The sequence below is a fragment of the Electrophorus electricus genome, chromosome 6 (assembly GCF_041902795.1).
Source record: "Electrophorus electricus isolate QZ-2024a chromosome 6, ASM4190279v1, whole genome shotgun sequence".
Classification (NCBI taxonomy): domain Eukaryota; kingdom Metazoa; phylum Chordata; class Actinopteri; order Gymnotiformes; family Gymnotidae; genus Electrophorus; species Electrophorus electricus.
In genome coordinates, this window is record NC_137502.1 from 13,081,249 (window position 1) to 13,099,858 (window position 18,610).

The 18,610-nt window shown below is 40.8% G+C and overlaps 2 protein-coding genes across 16 annotated transcripts in view; both read right to left on the reverse strand.

The window, feature by feature from the left end:
* Positions 1–3,906: 3,906 nt before the first annotated feature.
* Positions 3,907–9,132, reverse strand: LOC113576599 (galectin-4). The gene is made up of 14 exons (XM_081715374.1): positions 9,037–9,132; positions 8,803–8,891; positions 8,181–8,385; positions 6,250–6,363; positions 6,028–6,054; positions 5,918–5,953; positions 5,788–5,811; positions 5,546–5,581; positions 5,374–5,400; positions 5,250–5,285; positions 5,091–5,120; positions 4,914–5,002; positions 4,616–4,781; positions 3,907–4,490 (listed from the first exon to the last, which is right to left on the reverse strand). The coding sequence occupies exons 1-14, from the start codon at positions 9,079–9,081 to the stop codon at positions 4,344–4,346; spliced, it is 1,071 nt and encodes a 356-aa protein (XP_081571500.1). The 5' UTR covers positions 9,082–9,132; the 3' UTR covers positions 3,907–4,343.
* Positions 9,133–10,227: 1,095 nt separating this feature from the next.
* The window catches only part of LOC113576609 (ryanodine receptor 1-like), a 64,142-nt gene continuing 55,759 nt past the window's right edge, over positions 10,228–18,610 (reverse strand). For 8 of the 15 annotated variants that reach the window (XM_081715563.1, XM_035525299.2, XM_027008811.3 and 5 more), the window contains 17 exons: positions 17,821–17,902; positions 16,428–17,734; positions 16,128–16,228; positions 15,812–15,980; positions 15,552–15,638; positions 15,174–15,428; positions 14,933–15,063; positions 14,634–14,676; positions 14,259–14,392; positions 14,097–14,157; positions 13,867–14,013; positions 13,629–13,763; positions 13,360–13,516; positions 13,041–13,105; positions 12,766–12,866; positions 12,624–12,675; positions 10,228–12,528 (listed from right to left, as the gene is read on the reverse strand). In XM_081715563.1, coding sequence (XP_081571689.1) covers positions 12,433–12,528; positions 12,624–12,675; positions 12,766–12,866; positions 13,041–13,105; positions 13,360–13,516; positions 13,629–13,763; positions 13,867–14,013; positions 14,097–14,157; positions 14,259–14,392; positions 14,634–14,676; positions 14,933–15,063; positions 15,174–15,428; positions 15,552–15,638; positions 15,812–15,980; positions 16,128–16,228; positions 16,428–17,734; positions 17,821–17,902 — 3,123 coding nt within the window. In that variant the 3' untranslated portion in view covers positions 10,228–12,432. Of the gene's footprint in view, positions 12,529–12,623; positions 12,676–12,765; positions 12,867–13,040; positions 13,106–13,359; positions 13,517–13,628; positions 13,764–13,866; positions 14,014–14,096; positions 14,158–14,258; positions 14,393–14,633; positions 14,677–14,932; positions 15,064–15,173; positions 15,429–15,551; positions 15,639–15,811; positions 15,981–16,127; positions 16,229–16,427; positions 17,735–17,820; positions 17,903–18,210; positions 18,241–18,610 lie in introns of all 15 variants that reach the window. The other 7 variants (XM_081715560.1, XM_081715556.1, XM_081715561.1 and 4 more) reach the window with 1 other exon arrangement.

An 18,610-nucleotide genomic window follows, 5' to 3' on the forward strand; every position in this document is an offset into this window, starting at 1 on the left:
AATTTCTGAATTTAAACCACAGTGCATGATCACAAGTTTATGATATAAAAAGATGAATTATAAGTACAGTGCCAAACAACTGATTTATTTAAGATCAGTGGTTTCCCTTGTGCTAACTCTTGTTCAGTGGCATTGCCTCTCAAGTTTGATTAAGACCATGAGGTAATAAAAAAAGTGTTAACAGGGAAAAGAAGCCCAACAGTGCATTAGACAGATTAATAGCATAAAACATAAGGGTGTATAGAGATTCTTTGTTCTTTCAGAATGATTTGCGTACAGGGCAGAGGCCTCTACAGAGGCTTCTGCAGGCTTTAGCAAAAGATCCTGGTTAGGCTTTGGTGGACTGCAGGGTAAGATATATGACCTGTCTACCAGGCTCAGGACAATATTCCATGTTCCATGTACGTCTCCCATTATGCCACACAGTTTGTCACTGAAGCAGCTCGCATACAATTCATATTATCACTGTTGATTGGCGAGGCAGGTGTGTGGGGAACCACCCTATGGGACAGCCAGTACCTAGTGTTACAGTCAGAGACTGGATTCTACAATCATTTCAAGGCTGTTTTCGATCATCCTGCAGGTGGGAGAGAACTCGGAACGGTTTTGTGAGAGATACATCAAGGGAGACGCATGGCTGCTGAATATGCTAGGGAATTCCCTACAGTTGCCACTGGCAGTGGAGTGAAACAGCACTGAAAGTCGTGTTTCCTCGCGGGCTCTCTCCTGAGCTCCAAAGAGAACTCGCGTGCCGAGGAGAGTCAGCTTGCTATCTGAACTCATCCAACTCTCCATTACCGTGGATAACCTCCAACATACACATTGTACCTCACAATGCACACCACGGCCCCGTGCTTTCGTTCTGGACACCTCTGGCAGTAAATCTAGTGAAGTCCCTGAACCGATGCAAGTGGGTCGTTCACGCCTCACCCCCCAAGAGCGAGCTAGACGATTCTCCAGTGGGTTCTGTTTGTACTGTGGCGCTAAAGATCTTCCGCAATCGCTGCCCTGTCCGCCCCCATCGAAGGAATGTCTTCTCTACTCTATATTAATCGTCAGCTTACACTACCTATCTGTCAATGGTAAGTGTTTCTCTCTCTCTGCCTTGGTGGATTCTGGAGCAGGGATGTTTTTTGAATGTTTGGTTAGCTACACAACTAAGAATCACTAAATTTGGCTTAGTGTGGGTCTTAGGGTGTTAAACCCCTTAATGGCCAACCCATAGGTGAGGGTGTAGTCACATACAAAACCATCCCAGTCACACTTAAGTTCGGCTTAATTCACTGTGAGTCAATTCAATTTATGCTTTTACTCATGTCCCATGACTTCATTATAATGAGCTTTCACTGGTTGTCTACCCATGACCCTAGTATCTCTTGGTCTACTGCTGAACTGCTTTCAGAACTGCATGTCTTTGCCAGTCTTCTCCACTACTGTCAAAAGCCCAGATACCCCATCACTCCAGTCTATAGCTGACTGTATAGTTCCTTCACTCTATAGGTCCTTCTTGGACGTGTTCAGTAAGCATAAGGCAACTGAACTCCCGCCTCATCGACCTTGGGATTGTGTGGTGGAACTCTTCCTGGGGCTTCACTACCACGAAGAGTTAAACTCTACACACTTTCCTGGCATGAGGAGGCAGCTATGGAGGCGTATGTTGCAGAGGCCCTGCAACACGGCTTCCTTTGTCCCTCCATCTCTCCAGTTGCTGCTGGTTTCTTCTTCGTAGAGAAAAAAAGGAGGGCGATTAAGGCCATGCATTGACTACCGGGCCCTAAATGAAGTGACCATCAAGTACTCCTACCTGCTCCCCCTTATTTCTTTGACCCACGAATGACTGCTAGGAGCTACAATCTTCACTACATTGGACAAGCATAGCGCTTACAACCACATACGTGAGGGTGATGAGTGAAAGACAGCCTTCATAACAACACGTGGCCACTATGTGTACCTAGTAATGCCTTATGGGTTGTCTAATAGTCCATCAGTTTTTCAGGCTTTCATGGATGAAATCTTTTGGGATATGGTAGGCAAATTCATGATCATGTACATAGATGACATTCTCGTGTTTTCTCTGTCTCAAGCCGAACACGTGGATCCTGTAATGGCCGTCCTGGCCCGTCTTAGACAACATCACCTGTATGCCAAAGCTGAGAAGTGTGAGTTCCACAGAGACTGCGTCACCTTTCTAGGGTGTACCATCAAACCAGGAATCTGGATAAAGTGACTGCAGTCCAGAATTGGCCTAAACCCTCTACCATCAAGGACTTGCAATGATTCTTGGGTTTCACCAACTTCTACAGAAGGTTCATACAGGGGTTTGGTGCCATTTTAGCTCCCCTTACTGACTTCCTCAGGAATAAGGTAAACAGAAGCTCCGGCAGACCATGGCTGCAGATCAGGCCTTCCTGACTTTAAAGGAGGCCTTTGTTACAGCACCTATTCTCCATCAGCCTGACCCTTCTCTTCCCTTCATAATGGAGGTTGACGCATCAGATGTAGGAGTGGGAGCTGTCCTGTCACAAAGATAAGGCACACCACCTCAGCTGTACCCTTGTGCAGTCTACTCCAGGAAGCTGCAACCTGCCAAGAGGAACTATGATGTATGAAATTGGGAACTGCTCATGGTCAAACTTGCCCTAGAACAATGGAGGCACTGGTTGGAGAGTGCTGAACACCCCTTCTTGGTGTACACAGACTATCGAAATCTAGAGTAACCAACCCAAGACAAGCCAGGTGGTCATTGTTCTTCTCCCGGTTTCACGCCACTGTTTCATACAGACCTGGTTCAAAGAATCAGAGGGCTGATACTTTGTCATGTATCTATGACAAGGGAGAGACCAACCAGGATCCAAAACCCATCCTGCCTGACAGCTGCTTTCTAGCTGCTATACGGTGGAGCTTCCAAGACGACCTAGAGGATGCTTTGAAGGATGACCCTAGCCCAGAGGAATGCTCCCCAGACAAGCAATACATTCCAGCTTCCCTCAGAGGAACATTACTGGAATGGGCTCATATGACCTTTTGTAATGGACATCCTGGTATCACTCGCACCATGCGCATGCTGTCCCGTAAGGCCTTCCCTTCCTGTCAACTTGTGTGATTATATTATGTCTTGTGTGGTCTGTGCATGTGTATGTGTGTGATCCTTACAACAGGTATTATCAAGTGAAGAAATGTCTGCCATTTTGGAGGTCCTCTGAAATCTCTTGATTGGTCCATATTGCATTTGAACCCTTGTTCAGAGAATATAAAGGAAATTCAATTTTCCCAAGCATATTGGTTCTCTTACCTTTTCTCTTCATGACCTTGACTGTTTAGCACATAAGTTAAACAAGTTAAAGTTAAAAAAAATATCAATATATTTGTTAAAATCAAAAATGTCTGCCATTTTGTTAAAATTGAAAATCAGTGTCAACCCTGAAGAAAGTATTAAGTCAGCCAATTGGACATCTAATCCTTTACTCTTTAAGACATTTTTGCAAAGTGTTTCATTACTTTACTAAATTAGTGAGAATGTCCAGTTATTTAAACCCATGTCATTAAACTCACCGAGATCTAGAGGTGAGATACTCTTGCACAAGATTTCATAATACTTACAAAGGTTTCTGAACTCATTACATCATGAAATTGTCATGTTTTTGCATTAGACCAGGGGATATTGTACAAGAAAAATTTACAACAATTCCAAAACCAAGTTAACCTTTTCTGTCTTTTCATTCCAGTGCCAAATAATGTCATACAAAACCTGGCTGGATGTTCTACAGACCTTAGAGTTCTACATAAATCTACCTAAATACCCCCTGAGATGATGGTTTTAGTCCATTGGAACTGGTATGTAATTGACAGTACATTGCATTTGAAATAAAACAATGCAATGTGTTTAAGTGCAGAATGTCCGTTTTTAATCTGAGGGTGTTTACATCTATATACACTGCCCATATTATACACATTCCCCCATTTCAGGGAGTCATAGGAATTCCAAATGTTCTGGGGTACAGAGCTAGAACAACAACAAAAACGGAAACCTGTCACTGCACAATTACGCAAGGACTGTGCTGTATATAATACAGGGGTTTTGAACCTCGAAACAGCGCCCTCCTCTGTTCATTTAGCTATTCACTGTAATTCAGGGACAAGTTGTGTGAATTAAGGATATTGTTCACTGATCTGGTCATGTAGCCTATTCATTTCATTTGCAATGCTGCAAGTGCACTTGACAAAAGATAATGAAAATATTATATTAGTTAGGGTAGCATTAATATTTTCTATGTATTAAAAGAAGTAGCAGTTATGAAGTACCCATGTTAGTGCTCTACTGTCTGGGGAGTGAGAATGCAAGCTCAATAATGAATATATGAGAGCTGGACATCTCCTTTCACCTCCAGCATGTCAATTTGATTGTAGGGTTGAAAGCGATGGAAGAAATGACACAGGTGCTGCCCATTGACAAATACCTTGAATTTCTCTTCACCACAGCGAATGGAGATCTGAGAGTGTGGAAAAGACAGAGTAAGGGACTGACTATTTATTACTGATTTATACTTACTATAACAAAGGTAATATCGTGTGATAAATAGAAAACATCTGTAACCATAGCTATATGAACTCTCACTTCAAAGAACTGTCCCTCCAGGAAGGGGTTGAAGCTGATGCCGCTCTCTTCTTCACCCCAGATACCATTGATTAGGCTGTTTCTGATTACCAAGCCCTCTTGTATTCGGGGGTTAATGTGGAATGCAATATCTTGTGAGGCACCAACCATAAAGTTAATGCCAAACCTACAAAAGAATGATTTCATAGTTTATCACTGTGTAGCATTTCAGTATAACAGAGTTATGCTTTATGAATAACTGGAAAGCTGAACTGACTATGGTAGTGAAGTGGAGATGTTCAAAACACCACCTGAATACCTGTCAGCTCCATATGGGACCATGCCTCTAATAATTATGGTCCTCTTGAATGTCATTCCACCAGGGATCATATCTGAATAGGGGATGTCCTAAACATGTACACATATACAAAATTATATAAAACTACTTATAAAAAGTACTTATAAAGCTATACAAATAACAGATAACAATACTTACAGGGTTGAAGATGGGCTGTAATCCCATTATCTGAGCACAAAAAACAAAAAGTTTTAGTAGTAATGATGGAGATGATGGAGGTGAAGGTGATTAATTAGTTGATTGTATGTATTCATTTTAACCTGATGAACAGATATCCAAAGATGTAATTACACTCACTGGCAGATTTCCTCCTGGATAGGCCATGCTTCCTCCCTTAAATGAAAAGATTTTAAAGGTTATTACAGGAATTGAGAAAAATGAATATGTATTATATAGTTAGAAGTATTATTTCTCAGCTCACCCCCATTCCTGCTCCTGGATAACCTCCCTAGGGTGTATTTACCAAAAAAAAGATTGAATGGAAATTAATTTAAAACACTATAAAGAAAGACATGTAAATACACAAGCACATGTATACACACACACACACACACACACACACACACACACACACACACACACACTTCTCTTACCGCCATGCCACCCATTCCACCACTAGGATAGCTCCCCTGCATGTGGAAACCATAAGAAATGCACAAATTAATTTTGGGAGGTGGAATCAAATAAAAATCTCAGGCATACAGTACTAAAATACAGACCCCCATTCCACCACCAGAACAGGAATATTTAAAAAAAAAAGATGTAATTAAATATATACTCTATAGCTCTATAGTCAAATATATGGTCTGGTCTAAGGACAAGCACAAACACTCACCCCCATTCCACCAGGAAATCCTCCCTGCAGGAAGTCAGTAGATTAGTACCAAAATCACATCACAGGCGTGCTGTGTTTTACAACACAGAGAACACAGGAATATACTGCATGTGGAAGTTTGTACACTCACCCCCATACCACCTCCCATTTCGCCTACATATCCTCCCTGTAGGAGATGAGAAAAACTCTTAATCTCTTATAATCTTAATGGGTGGTGGCCAAGAGAAACACAAAACTCACCATGCCTCCCATTCCTCCTTGCATACCCTAAAAGAGAAAAAAACTTCAGTCCAGATAAACATAACCTGACTTTTCAGTGTGGGGGTAACTGCAGGGCAGTTATGACCTCCTCACCAGAAAACAAATGTTTAAAGATTATTATTATTATTATTATTATTATTATTATTATTATTATTATTTTTGATGTTGTTGTTATTTCTTGAACTTGGGTTTTTCCCTCACCCCAATTATATTGATGGTATCAATGACGACATCTCCCCCAATCTCCAGGGCACACACCCTTTCCACAGGCATTCTGTGTTGGAAAAGGTAGAAGTCTCGCCCATTCACATTTACCTGCAGTTGTGCAACAGAACATCATTATGAGATCCTGGGTGCACCATAAATCACCGTAAATCAAATTGATGACTAAATAGTTATAATGGTATATATATATATATATATATATATATATATATATATATATATATATATATATATATATATATATATATATATATATATACTACAGATCAAAATTAGAGAACAACACAGTTTCCAGTTTCCTAACTGTCAAGGTCACTGTGTAATCCTGTGTGAATTTATCCTAACAGGAGTAAAAGAGCAGTATTTTGACCTTATTTCATGAGTTGCATATATTCTAAAGCACAGTATAAAAAACTTAAATGAGATAATCGAAAAAGAACACTGATCAAATTTAGAGAACACTTACAGATACCTGCAAGTTATTGGTGTTAATCTGGCATCTGGTGCTAATTCCATTAATTATCTGACAAACCCTATTTAACTGAAAGCCTAACTTTCCAGTTTTCACTGACTTTGCAAGCTGGTGAGCTGTTCCAAAGTGACTGAAACCCTCCGGCAGCAGGTTGTCCAGATGAAGGCCAAAGGAATGACCTTATCAGCCATAGCAAGAGAAGTTTGTCATCCCAAGTCTGTGATTTCTAGAATATTGCATCTTTACAACATCACAAACTCATTCAAGTCCCCTAAGAAGGCTGGTCGCCCACAAGAGACAAATGCAAGACAGGACAGGATATTGCAGAGAATCTCCATGGGTAATCGGTTCAACATTGCAGCTGGAATTGCTCACCAGTTCAGCACTGAACAGGGTAAGGATCTGTCTCATACAGTGTCTCGACATTTAAGAGCATTTGGACTGAAAGCCCACTCTGCAGTGACCAAACCTCTCATTAGCAGAAAGAATCAAAAGGCTAGACTAACCTTTGCTGAGGAGCATGTTGTGTGGACAGAGGAGAAGTGGTCCAGAGTTCATTTTAGTGATGAAAGCAAGTTTAATTTATTGGGTCTGATGGAAAAATTATGTTCATCAACAAACTGGGGAAAGACTGAACCCAAAGTCTGTAAAGAAGACAGTGAAAGGTGGAGGAGGAAGCATCATGGTTTGGGGAATGTTTTCGGCAGCAGAAGTTGGACCTCTCATACGGCTACAAAGCAGAGTGAATGCAAGTGTGTATCAGAACCTTCTTCAACAACACATGGTTCCTTCCTTGCATTCATCACTCAATCAGCCAGCAATTTTCATGCAGGACAATGCCCCCTGTCACACAACACAACAGCTAAAGCAGTTCCTTGAAACTGAAAACATTGAAACAATGAAGTGGCCAGCTCAGAGTCCTGATCTAAACCCAATAGAAAACCTCTGGAAAATCCTTGGTGACAAAGTTATAGCCAAAATACCCACAACAGTCACTGAACTCTGGAAGAGACTGCAAGAAGAGTGGACCAAAATCACACCAGAGCAGTGTAAGAGACTAGTGATGTCCTGTGGCCGCAGATGTGCTGAAGTCATTCAAAGCAATGGCCTGTACACTTCCTACTGATTGGTGACTGTTGTAACCTTCAGAAAATTTGGTTGTGATCTTTCTCTCTGCTACAGTCATTGCTGTTCTCTAATTTTCATCATTGTGTTTTAAGCAAAATCATGGTTTTATGTTGAAATACCTTGGTTATTTTGTAAAACACTGTTTTACTGGCATGGTATACCCCAAACAAAAAATCCTTCAAATGTTGACAAATGAAGATTACATTATTTCGGAAAAAATCAGAAGTGTGTGTGTGTGTATGTATGTGTGTGTGTGTGTGTGTGTGTGTGTGTGTATATATATATATATTAGGATTTATACAAACACCTGATAGCCCTCCGAGTTCACAACGACGACCATTTCAAAATGCCTTCCCTTGTGGAAGGGCATTTCATGGACTTTCTCCTCCCCTTCCCATGTGCCATTTTGGAACGTATTGAAGATCACTTTGTCCCAGAACTGAATACGTGGGTTGAAGTGGAAAGCGATATCGCATCCATCAAATTCACCACACTGCAGATTCACATGAAACCTTCAGGGGGCAGCATAGAGCAATATAATTATTCAAAGACCAACGGTTTAGGATGCACTATTTTGTTTTTGCCTTCCAATGATCAGACTGATAGAAACCAATATAAATACATGATATGAAACATGCATCTGATAATTATGGCTTTTGAACCCTGGATGAACGTAAATTCCTTTTGAAAATGTTACCAACATCCTACACCCAGAAAGATACGGAAAACAAACTAGAACACCTTTTGCATACAGAAGGAATAGCTATTTATGCAGGTGTAATAAATGCCCTGGACAATTCTCTTTCAGTTTCTTGTTTCTTGACTACAAGAATTCATTTTTTTTATTGTGCTATCAAACAAATTTCAGAGGAATTTCTAAGCACAAACAACATGTGACATAATATGGTACTAACTTTTAAATCACCCACCTGCTAATGTGATGGTGCATCATTCCTTGAATGTAAATTGACATTCCTGCTCTAAGACCTCCATTGATAGGGCCAACATATGGGATGCTCTAGAGAACACACACACACACACACACACACACACACACACACACACACACACACACACACACACACACACACCTCATAGATATTACATGCCTAGTAACAGTAAAAATGACTAGGACATCAAGTCTTAATAAAACAATTACTCACAGGATTATAGATAGACTGGTAGCCTCTTGGAGCTATGAATTCCATGCTGCCTAAATGTGGTCAGTCTCTCTAGACTAATGGTAGGCAGGAGAAGAAGAGCAGGGTGCAAAGGGCTGGAACAGGGGCAAAAGCATTAGACTGTTCTTATAGCCAGGCAGACTGGGAGGGGTGGCGTCAGACCTCTGCTGATAGTCTCTCTGCTCTACCTCTGTTTGTTCAAACACTGTTATCAGCAATTACTTAGCCCAGGAGTGGTGTTAGGTGTATATGTAACAATGACGGCATTAGGTAAAGGTGTGTGTATGTGTGTGTGTGTTCATGTTTAGTAAGGGTGTGTTTGTGAAATTAAAGTGTTTGTACTTCATGACTGTGTGTTTGGAGCTTCATGTTCCTAACGACGTTCATATTTTGTGGACAACAGAAACCAGTGGGAATGAGAATGTGGAATTGTTCAGTTGGTTAGAGGAAACATTCAATGGAAACTTTCACAGAATGAATAAAATGGTCATTTTAGACAGTTTGTTTTTACACAGAATAATATCAGCGTAATTAGTTCTAGACATGTTTGAAATGGACAAGACAGGTTCAAAGGTTGAAAAGAAGTATATGGATAAAATCCTTATTTTTACCCACTAAAAGCCTTATGTTTACGTTACCATTTGCTATCTATATTATTTGCAACCACATTATGAATATATTCAACATGAATGAATGCCTAAAACCATACGACACCCGAAGTGAAATAAATATTTTTCTCTATACAATTTCACCAAACGGTTTAGACAACCCTAGGTTGATATGGAAGGGGTTTACTCCAGAAGCAAATGTGATTAAAAATGTGTGAGATAACGCCAATACACTATTGCATTGTGGGAAATTAAAGGCCACGAGGTTTAGCTATACAGAACATACTGTGACCTTATGGAGACATCGGGTTACTCTTTTGAGCATCCATTTTACTTAATGTTTATCATAAATGATTATATAAATCGCCATTTAACTGATATGCATTTTGAATAACATAATAACCTCTAATGATTAATGTGCTGCCATGACTCACTGAATGTCCTCACTGAATGTGCTGAGCTATCTGAATTTGATCAGGGATCTGCACATGTAGCAGGGGTGTGAAGAGTGGGAGCAGTGTCAGGCAATGCTTTTCATGAGGAAGGACTGAGAAAGCTCTAAAAATATTGCAACAGGCTTAAGTTTTATTGAAACAGGATTCTGGCACATACCCAGTCAGATTTAAAGAAAAGTAAGCTCTCTCCTGCCACTTTCAGAGTGAATACACACAGGCACATGGTGCTGACACAGTCTTACACTCACAGCAAAGATGTTGCATGTGTGTGTACATGCATGTCTGTGTATGGAATAGCTTTTCTGTGGCTTATTCATTTCAGCAGTAACACAGATTGGAGAGATCTGAAGTTTATTAATAATTTATTTCTCTATTTGGAAAAAAGAATAAAGTATTGCATCAGGCTGAAAGCAATAACAAGAGTTTGCAGGCAAAAACACAAAAAACAATCTGTTTATCTGACTGCAAACTGGATGTAACTCTCCTCCATTTTTCCATTACTAAATTCTTTATAGATACTCCCCCACCCAAAAAAAAGTTAACAAAGTACATAATACATAGTCACTTAGAACAGAATGGCTTAGAAGGTCTGAAAAATTCATAGCTCCAACGAAAAAATATATTTTCTATATATTTAAGTTGACAAAATAAGTTATCAGCCCTACAGTATGTAGATTCCTTCTGGTCAAAACCTTAAAATGACAGAATAGCCTCAATGCTTGTATTCTGTTCAAATTCACTGAAAAAATAAAGAAACACTCATGTACAGAGACATGATAGAGTGTAACTTCATTGTCATGATAAAGCAAGTGGACATTGCCCGCTAACAGCATTTCTAAACTAGTGTAAGAAACACAAGGAACACCTTCACCTTGCTAATTAGTCTGTACTGTACAGTGGCAGAAACACCATAGGAGTGAGTGTCACCCAAGTGTTACATACAACAGCATTACATACTAAGACTCTCGTGTGCAGAAGTTTTTTAACATTCATACAAAGTTTCTGTGATTTTTAGTTGTGACTTTAAGCTCATACCTCACCACCAAAAATATAAAACAAAAGACATGATAGTAGGATATATGAACTTGTCTCATACAAAACCTGGCTGTGGTTACACTTGCTATTTTAATGTGATTCAATAAACAAAAATGCCACTTTGGCAATCAGCTAAGGTCAGACTGATTGTTCACATGACACCTGGCAGATATGGTCAGATATGTGGGACTGGATCGATACCCCATTTCTTGAGTAGAACTCACAACCAGCATTGTCCTGTTTAGTGGAACCTTTCAGAAGAAATCATGTCAGTGGAGGTAAGTAACATTTGCATTGCTTGAAATGTGTCCACATGTAACTGAGGGCCAACAGATTTTTATAGCAGACTCAGTGTGGCCAGGATCCCTCCACAGATTGTACACACTCGCATCTCAGTGAGGCAAGATATGATTGAATTGCTACATCACACTGAAAAGACAAGTGTACTTCTGGCCATAGAGAAAGAGGCATTTGGGATTTTTGTTGCTTCTCTCTGAGGATAAAATATTAATTTTAATGTTTACTTTCTGGCACATTTTCATTTATCACACAGATTACCAGCCTACCTTAAAATATGTCAAAATGTCTTCCGTGTCAGAAGACAGATTATGCAGTGATATGGCTCTGGCATGTATATGTGTATGCACACATATATAAATAATTACAGACAAAAACTTCTTATATTACACTAAAAATAGTCTTCAAGTCTACTTACTGGGTATACTAAAAAGATCAATACTGACTATCAATAAAGCAGTATCACTGTACTTGTCATTATTGTAGTTGATTCAGTATTAGGCACTGTGATGTTTTAAGATCAACAGAAACGCAAAGAAGACTGAGAGGAAGAAAGCTTAATTTTGGCCTGATTCAATCCTTCAAATATTTAACGCCACAAAATAAAGGCTGTTTATACCATCCATCCTCTTTATTCTCTCCCTCTTTCTTTCTTTCTATCTTTCTTTTTTCTTTCTTTCTCTCTCTTTCACACACACATACACACATATTTCATATTCATCTTTCACTTATTTTAACTCATTTACACAAGTAAATAAAAGGCTACTTTTGTGAGAGTGCGCTGCAGTAAGTGTAGTGCCATTACTCAAACACTATCAAGACATGAAAACATGTTTCTTAAATGTCTCATTTCTATCGACTCACATTATTGGTTTCACTCCGCCACCCACCCTTAACGCACGCACGCACGCACGCACACACACACACACACACACACACACACACACACACACACACACACACACACTCTGTGGCACTGGGAATTAGCTGAGCTGATCTTCGTATTGCTTTCGGAAACAGTCGCCTGCTGGAAAGAAGTCCCAGCACCGCTCCTGGTACATTTTCCACACATATGATTCCTACAGGTGTAGACAGGAACAAAATGGAGAATTAAGAAGGGACCTGAGAAAAATATGAGGAAAAGGGAGAATGAAAAGGTACAAGAGTCACCAACCTGTCCAGTATGCTCGGTTTCATCTTTATTAATTAAATACATCAAGAAGAACCTGTTGGGACAGAGCAGAAAGGAGTTTGGTACTGTGGCGATCAAACAGAGGATGAAAAACCTAGAGCTCCCTGGGGCCTGGATCACTCACATGTAGTTGGCTAAATTGTGTTCTTCTAATGTGTGTGTCTCAAAACCATGTGGAGTGGAGTCAAAGTAATCACTTCCAATTCCGCAGATGAAACACTTTGTCTAGAGAGACACAGGAAACCCAGTAAAAAAGGTTTAGTGCATCAGGGTATATTTCCAATTTCAGTTTGAAATAGTGAATGATTTACACATTTAATTAAATGGAGTGCATTAAAGAACTAATTGATTACAACATATAAAATAACAATGACATGACAATACGTGGAGAAGACGTACCTCCATGTCCTCTCTGACCTGCTCCTGTTGGTCTCTAAGTTCACCAAAGGCATCGATGATCAGACCTGCACATCCCACATATAGTATTTATTATTGGTATAGCCTAATTTAGCATTCCAACATACTACACCTGAGATATGTATAGTTAAGATTTGTTGCCCTTTGGGCTGATCAGAGATGCACAGCCTTTTGTATGTAGTCAATAGGAAATTAGTGAACTTGGCTTTCCAAACTACTGGCTTAGTGTACAGTATGTAGTACTCGAGTTCTTCATCTCTTCATCTGCTGTGTGTTAAGAGAGAAGGAATGGCCTCATCACCCTGAATGATGGCCAAGAGGATGACGATGACGAAGAAGAAGAAAGTGATGTCGAAGACCACACGGTAAAGCTCATATTCGTCTCCAGCTGGATCCTCAATCTCATCACCTATACCACCACCAGCTCTCACGCCTACGTACATATGGAACAGGTAGCACTGAAAGAAACAGAGACAGCGTGAGAGAGGGGGAGGGGAAACACATCACCTACTGGAGTCCTCTCATCTTCACCTGAAAATCCTGGCACGCTAACAATGAACAGGCTCTTACAGTCATCATGTCATCACACTTCATGTCTGGCTCATCCTCATCCTCGCTCTTGTTGTAGAATTTGCGGAAGAAGTTGAAGGCCACTACGGTATAGAGGTACACCACCACAGCCAGCAAGCCCACTGTCATCACCAACTATGCCAGGGACCGAAACACAGACATGTATGAACTGCAACAACTACATTTATATATCTTTCGTATATTTCCTCTTTTTTCTATCCTGCCCTGTTTACTGTACCTGTTTGCCATTGTGGGTAACGGAGGACAGGATAGTGCGCAGTGTTTTAACACCCATGGCGATGTCCAGCAGGTGACAGGCGAAGAAGAAGTTGTTGTAGTGACCCAGCAGAGACATGACCAAGTACCATACCAGGTATAGGAACGTCTGGGGAGGATTTAGCCAAGATGAGCATTTGGAAACTAAATCAGCTCTGGATACAGCAACATGCAAATGCAGTGAAGACTCACATTATCTGTGAACACAACTCCAAACTTCCAAATCTGATACTTGATGTCAATAGAGGTTAGCCTAAAGACAAAAAAACATAGCTTTAATATAAAACTATATATATATATATATATATCTCATATAGGATGCTGTTTGTGTGGTTGCATGTGAGTGTAGGGTACCAGGTAACAACTGAGGTATCAGCTTCAGGTTTTTTCTCATGTGTCATTGCACTGACGTCCAGAGATGCCAAGTCCATTCCCAAGAGCTCAGCAATCCTCTCTCTACCATAGATATCTCCATACTTCTCTAGCACCTGCCAGTGAACATCCCCAAATATGCTTATATTCACATGACAAATGTCATTACGACAATCAACAATTGATATGAAGAGCTTGTTATAATCTAATTTTAGGGCTACAAAAAGCTTTTTTTTTTTTCTTACTACACACATATAAATGGGATGACACTGAACTTTGTTTGCAGGCTCAGCACAGGTTCGCATGCACTTTCTTTGCGCAATAAAATAGAATAAATACTGCATACATGACACCCACCTTTCTTTTCACAAACTTGTCCCAGTAGTTGTTAGGGAAGGTTCTGCGTAAGAAAAATAAATAGTTCTACTGTTAACTCAAACAGACGTTATTATGACCAGCATATTTAACACTTCACTTCATGCAATTAAATCTTAGCCTAATTTAGCCTTATTATCCTAATTAGACTAATTAAAGCTTAGCCTATGCTTTTCAATCCAATTTCCATCAGCCATATGGTTTGCCCAATAGTTTCTTAAAAAATATCAAGGAACACAGCACATCTGTGCATGCATGTGATTGGAAGCCCCTTTTCATACGGTGTATTAAGCACCAATCTGTCCCACTGGCCCTTAATGTCATCATCCTCTGGTTGTTCAGTCACGTAGAGACCATCGAACTCCAGCTTCCGGGCCAGTTCCTTCTCCCTTTTAAAGATGACCAAGGGGACCTGCACCACAGAGGACAGGCACAAATGCAAAATAAATGCAAAGCTGTAGGATCTTTCCTTATTGTTAATCAACAATCCATTGTACTCATTGCACTTTGTGACCTGCCAACCTTGAGACAATTGTACCCGATGATGCAGAGGAAAGAGATGACAGTGTGTAAAATGCCAAGGAAAGCCATTGCAGGCTCCATATAACCCGTGCTCTCCTCCAGGAAGTAATAGATGGGGCCTTCTTCATCATCCTCATCACCATTTTCCTCCATTCCAGAAGCTTCTGCCTCTTCGCCAGACCCCTCAAACATCCCAGAACCCTCAAACATGCCTGAGCTTTCGAACTCCTCCCCACCTGGGGGACTACTGGACACCTGAGAAAAAGACAGCAAAGGAAGAATCATGATGTTTATCACTCTAAAGCAAAATTATGTTTTTGGCAATAGTCCACATTAATTATAACGCATGCATACACACACAAACCTGTTTCTACTGACCTTGTAGAAGAGCAGGATGAAGTTTAGAGCAAAAGCAATGAACAGAGCCAGGAAACGCAGGTTGTAGAAGTTGCGAGAGAGGTAGTTCTAAAACAGTGATATTAAGAACAATTGCATTCAGATGTAGTCCAAAAATTAGAAAGATAGGTACTTTTCAATTCAACATTCATTCAAATATTACTTCTACTAATTCTATATCAATGCAAATTTATAGACAAAATCCTACTGTTTCGGACAGGTCAAAATGCAAAGACTCTTACCATGAACTTGATCCTTTGGACCTCCAGCTCATTCCAGAGCTCGAAGCCACCCTCGGCTAGTTTTCCTTTCTTGGCTTTGGCCTTGACTTTTTTCTCCTCTTCTTCTTCCACTACTGTCTCCTCTGGCTTGGCCTCTGTGTCTTTCTGAGGTTTTTCTCCATTTTCAGCACTTCAGATAACATAGAACATTTCAGAGACCTCAACTAGTAATGGTTCATGATTAAAAACATGTAATGTGGTATCATAATCTAAATGACCTAAATGCTTGTTGTTTTTTCAACCCAACAGGGCGTATCCTTTTGATTGTGACACTCACTCTGCCTTCTCTGGTTCTGGAGCTGCCTCTTCCTCCACAGCCTCTGGCTCTCCTTCTTCTGCTCCCTCTGCCTCCTCTTCCCCCACTGTTCCTTCTTCCAGCTGACAAACCAGAAGTCAGAAACAGAAATAGTTACAAGAAAGGTGAAAAAACATTTAGGATTGTTTTTCTTGGATGATACAGTTGAAAGACTTAAAGTCAAATCTTTTGAATTACATCCAGTCTATGCAATATATTAAATGTTGCATGGTACTACACAATGTCACTGCAAAATGAAAAGCTTCTCGGACTTTGGCCTACCAGTTTTCTCTTGAGGAGTGGTGTACCCTCTGGTGTAGGGGGTTCTTCTGGCTCTGTCTCTCCCATATCACCCAGACCTCCAGGGATATCAAATCCAGGCCTGCCTCCTGTTTCTGTCTCCTGCCCATCCCCATCTTCTTCCTCTCCTCCGCCAGCCTCTTCTCCATCACCCGATGCACCTGAGTCCTGGACCTTCCTGGCACCTGGCTCAGGTGGAAGATCGCCATGCACCTCATCTTGAGTTGGGTCAGGCATGTTGGTTAGGATCTCGGTCAACGTCATCTTCTTTGCCCCCTCTACTAAGCCGCCTCCAAACAGCGTGTTCCATATGAGCATGAAAAAGCCTTTACATACACTGTAGATGAAATGTAGGATGCCCATAAGGATGGTGAAGAAGAAGGTGGCTAGGCCAAAGATCATCTCCTTTATGGTCATTCTCCGAAGCCTGCGGTAGTGTCGTCTGAGGTTGCGGAAAGTGAAAAGGTTGAGGAAGCCCACCACGCTCTTAATGAAGTCTGCGAATGCTGAGCTGGGCTCTGCTGGTGCCACCTCCCCATTTCCTTCCTCTCCTTCTCCATCCCCATCTCCTGTGCCACCACTTTCCTCCTCTTCTTCATCTTCATCTCCATTTCCTTCCTCCTCCTGCTCAGAGATCTGGGACGCAATGTTCATCTCAAAAATGGTGTCCTCGCAGAAGTTGACAAAGAGCTCCATCTTCTCAGACTCACCACCCTCGTTGACCACATCAAATATGAACTGTCTCTTAGACTCTCTGACCTGAGGCATCTCCCATTGCGTCCGGTTCGCCTCACTGATCTCAAAGTAGATGCGCTCGATCCTCTTGCTAGCACCCATGATCTCTATGCGGCCTAGGAAAGGGCGGAAGTAGTTCAGCACACTCTCAGCTTGCTCTAAGAAGTTCTGTAAACGAGTGTCATGGGGCACATGCTCAGAGAGGTTGGTGAGTAGCACAGCAATGTTGAAGCCGATGTCTTTGGCTGGCTCCTGGTAGCGGTCGGCAAACTCTTCATAGTTGATCATTTCATTCTCATCGGCCTCGGAGCAGGAGAGCAAGAACTGGATCTCAGAGGGAGAGTATTGCTTTTGGCTGTCCATGGCTTTGGAGAAGTCTTTTTTAGAGATCAGGCCACGTGGGTCGGTAACATAATCCCGGAAGGCATCCGATGCCACAATGTCCTTCAGCTTAAGAAACATGTCAAAGAACTTGAGTATCATCTCTACATTGCTGGATGACTCCACCAACATGTCCACCATCTGGCGAGCAATAGTACCATTCACTACATTACCTGAAAACAAAGCATAAATTCAAATATAAAAATGGCAGCAATACAGCATAACTTCTGCATTGAAAAGGTGGAGAAATATCTCATACCCTCCAGCAGAGAGAGCAGCATAACAACCATATCTTTCTGCAGGTCTAGAAGCTCTTTTAGCAGACCAATCTGACTGGAATCCTAGTATTAGAGCAAAACAAATACACACACAGCAGGAATAATATATTTTGAATATTATTCATCAGCAAAAGTTCCATCTTCATCCTTCATGTTCTAAGAGTTCAAACACACTGTATTCTGTGAGACATCTGTATTGTTATAAAACTTTACACAAACATACATCCAATTCCCATGAGACAGAGCTGTCAACTGACTTATGATTCTTACCAAATTCCAGTGTAACATGGAATAGCTATTTATTAACTTGACTTGAGTGCATACATGGCTTGCAACACCGTTATAAAAAAGTCATCCTGTCATCACCTTACCTCGGAGTGTATTTGACTCCGGAAATGATCCTGGGTTTGCATTAATCAATGACAGATACAAGCAGAGACACACACTGTTAACATATAAGCTGTAAGCAAGGAGCAGACAGATGTGTGGTGTGGGAGAGAAACGCACGCAAACAGAACTGAACAGGCAGCCGGTTAAAGAGAGCTGATGTGGAGCTAGTAAAGCAGCTATTTTCAAATCAGGCATTAAAAGTATCTACCATTTGTGTTGCTACGAAGATGAATTATTAAGCACTAAATATGTCTTATACCAACTGATGACAGGACTCAGGAAGGTCACAATATAATTTTCATTACAGGAATTACATTATATTCATTCCATTCCATTCATTATTTCATGGCATATCATGTCATAAAATGTGACTACTCATTT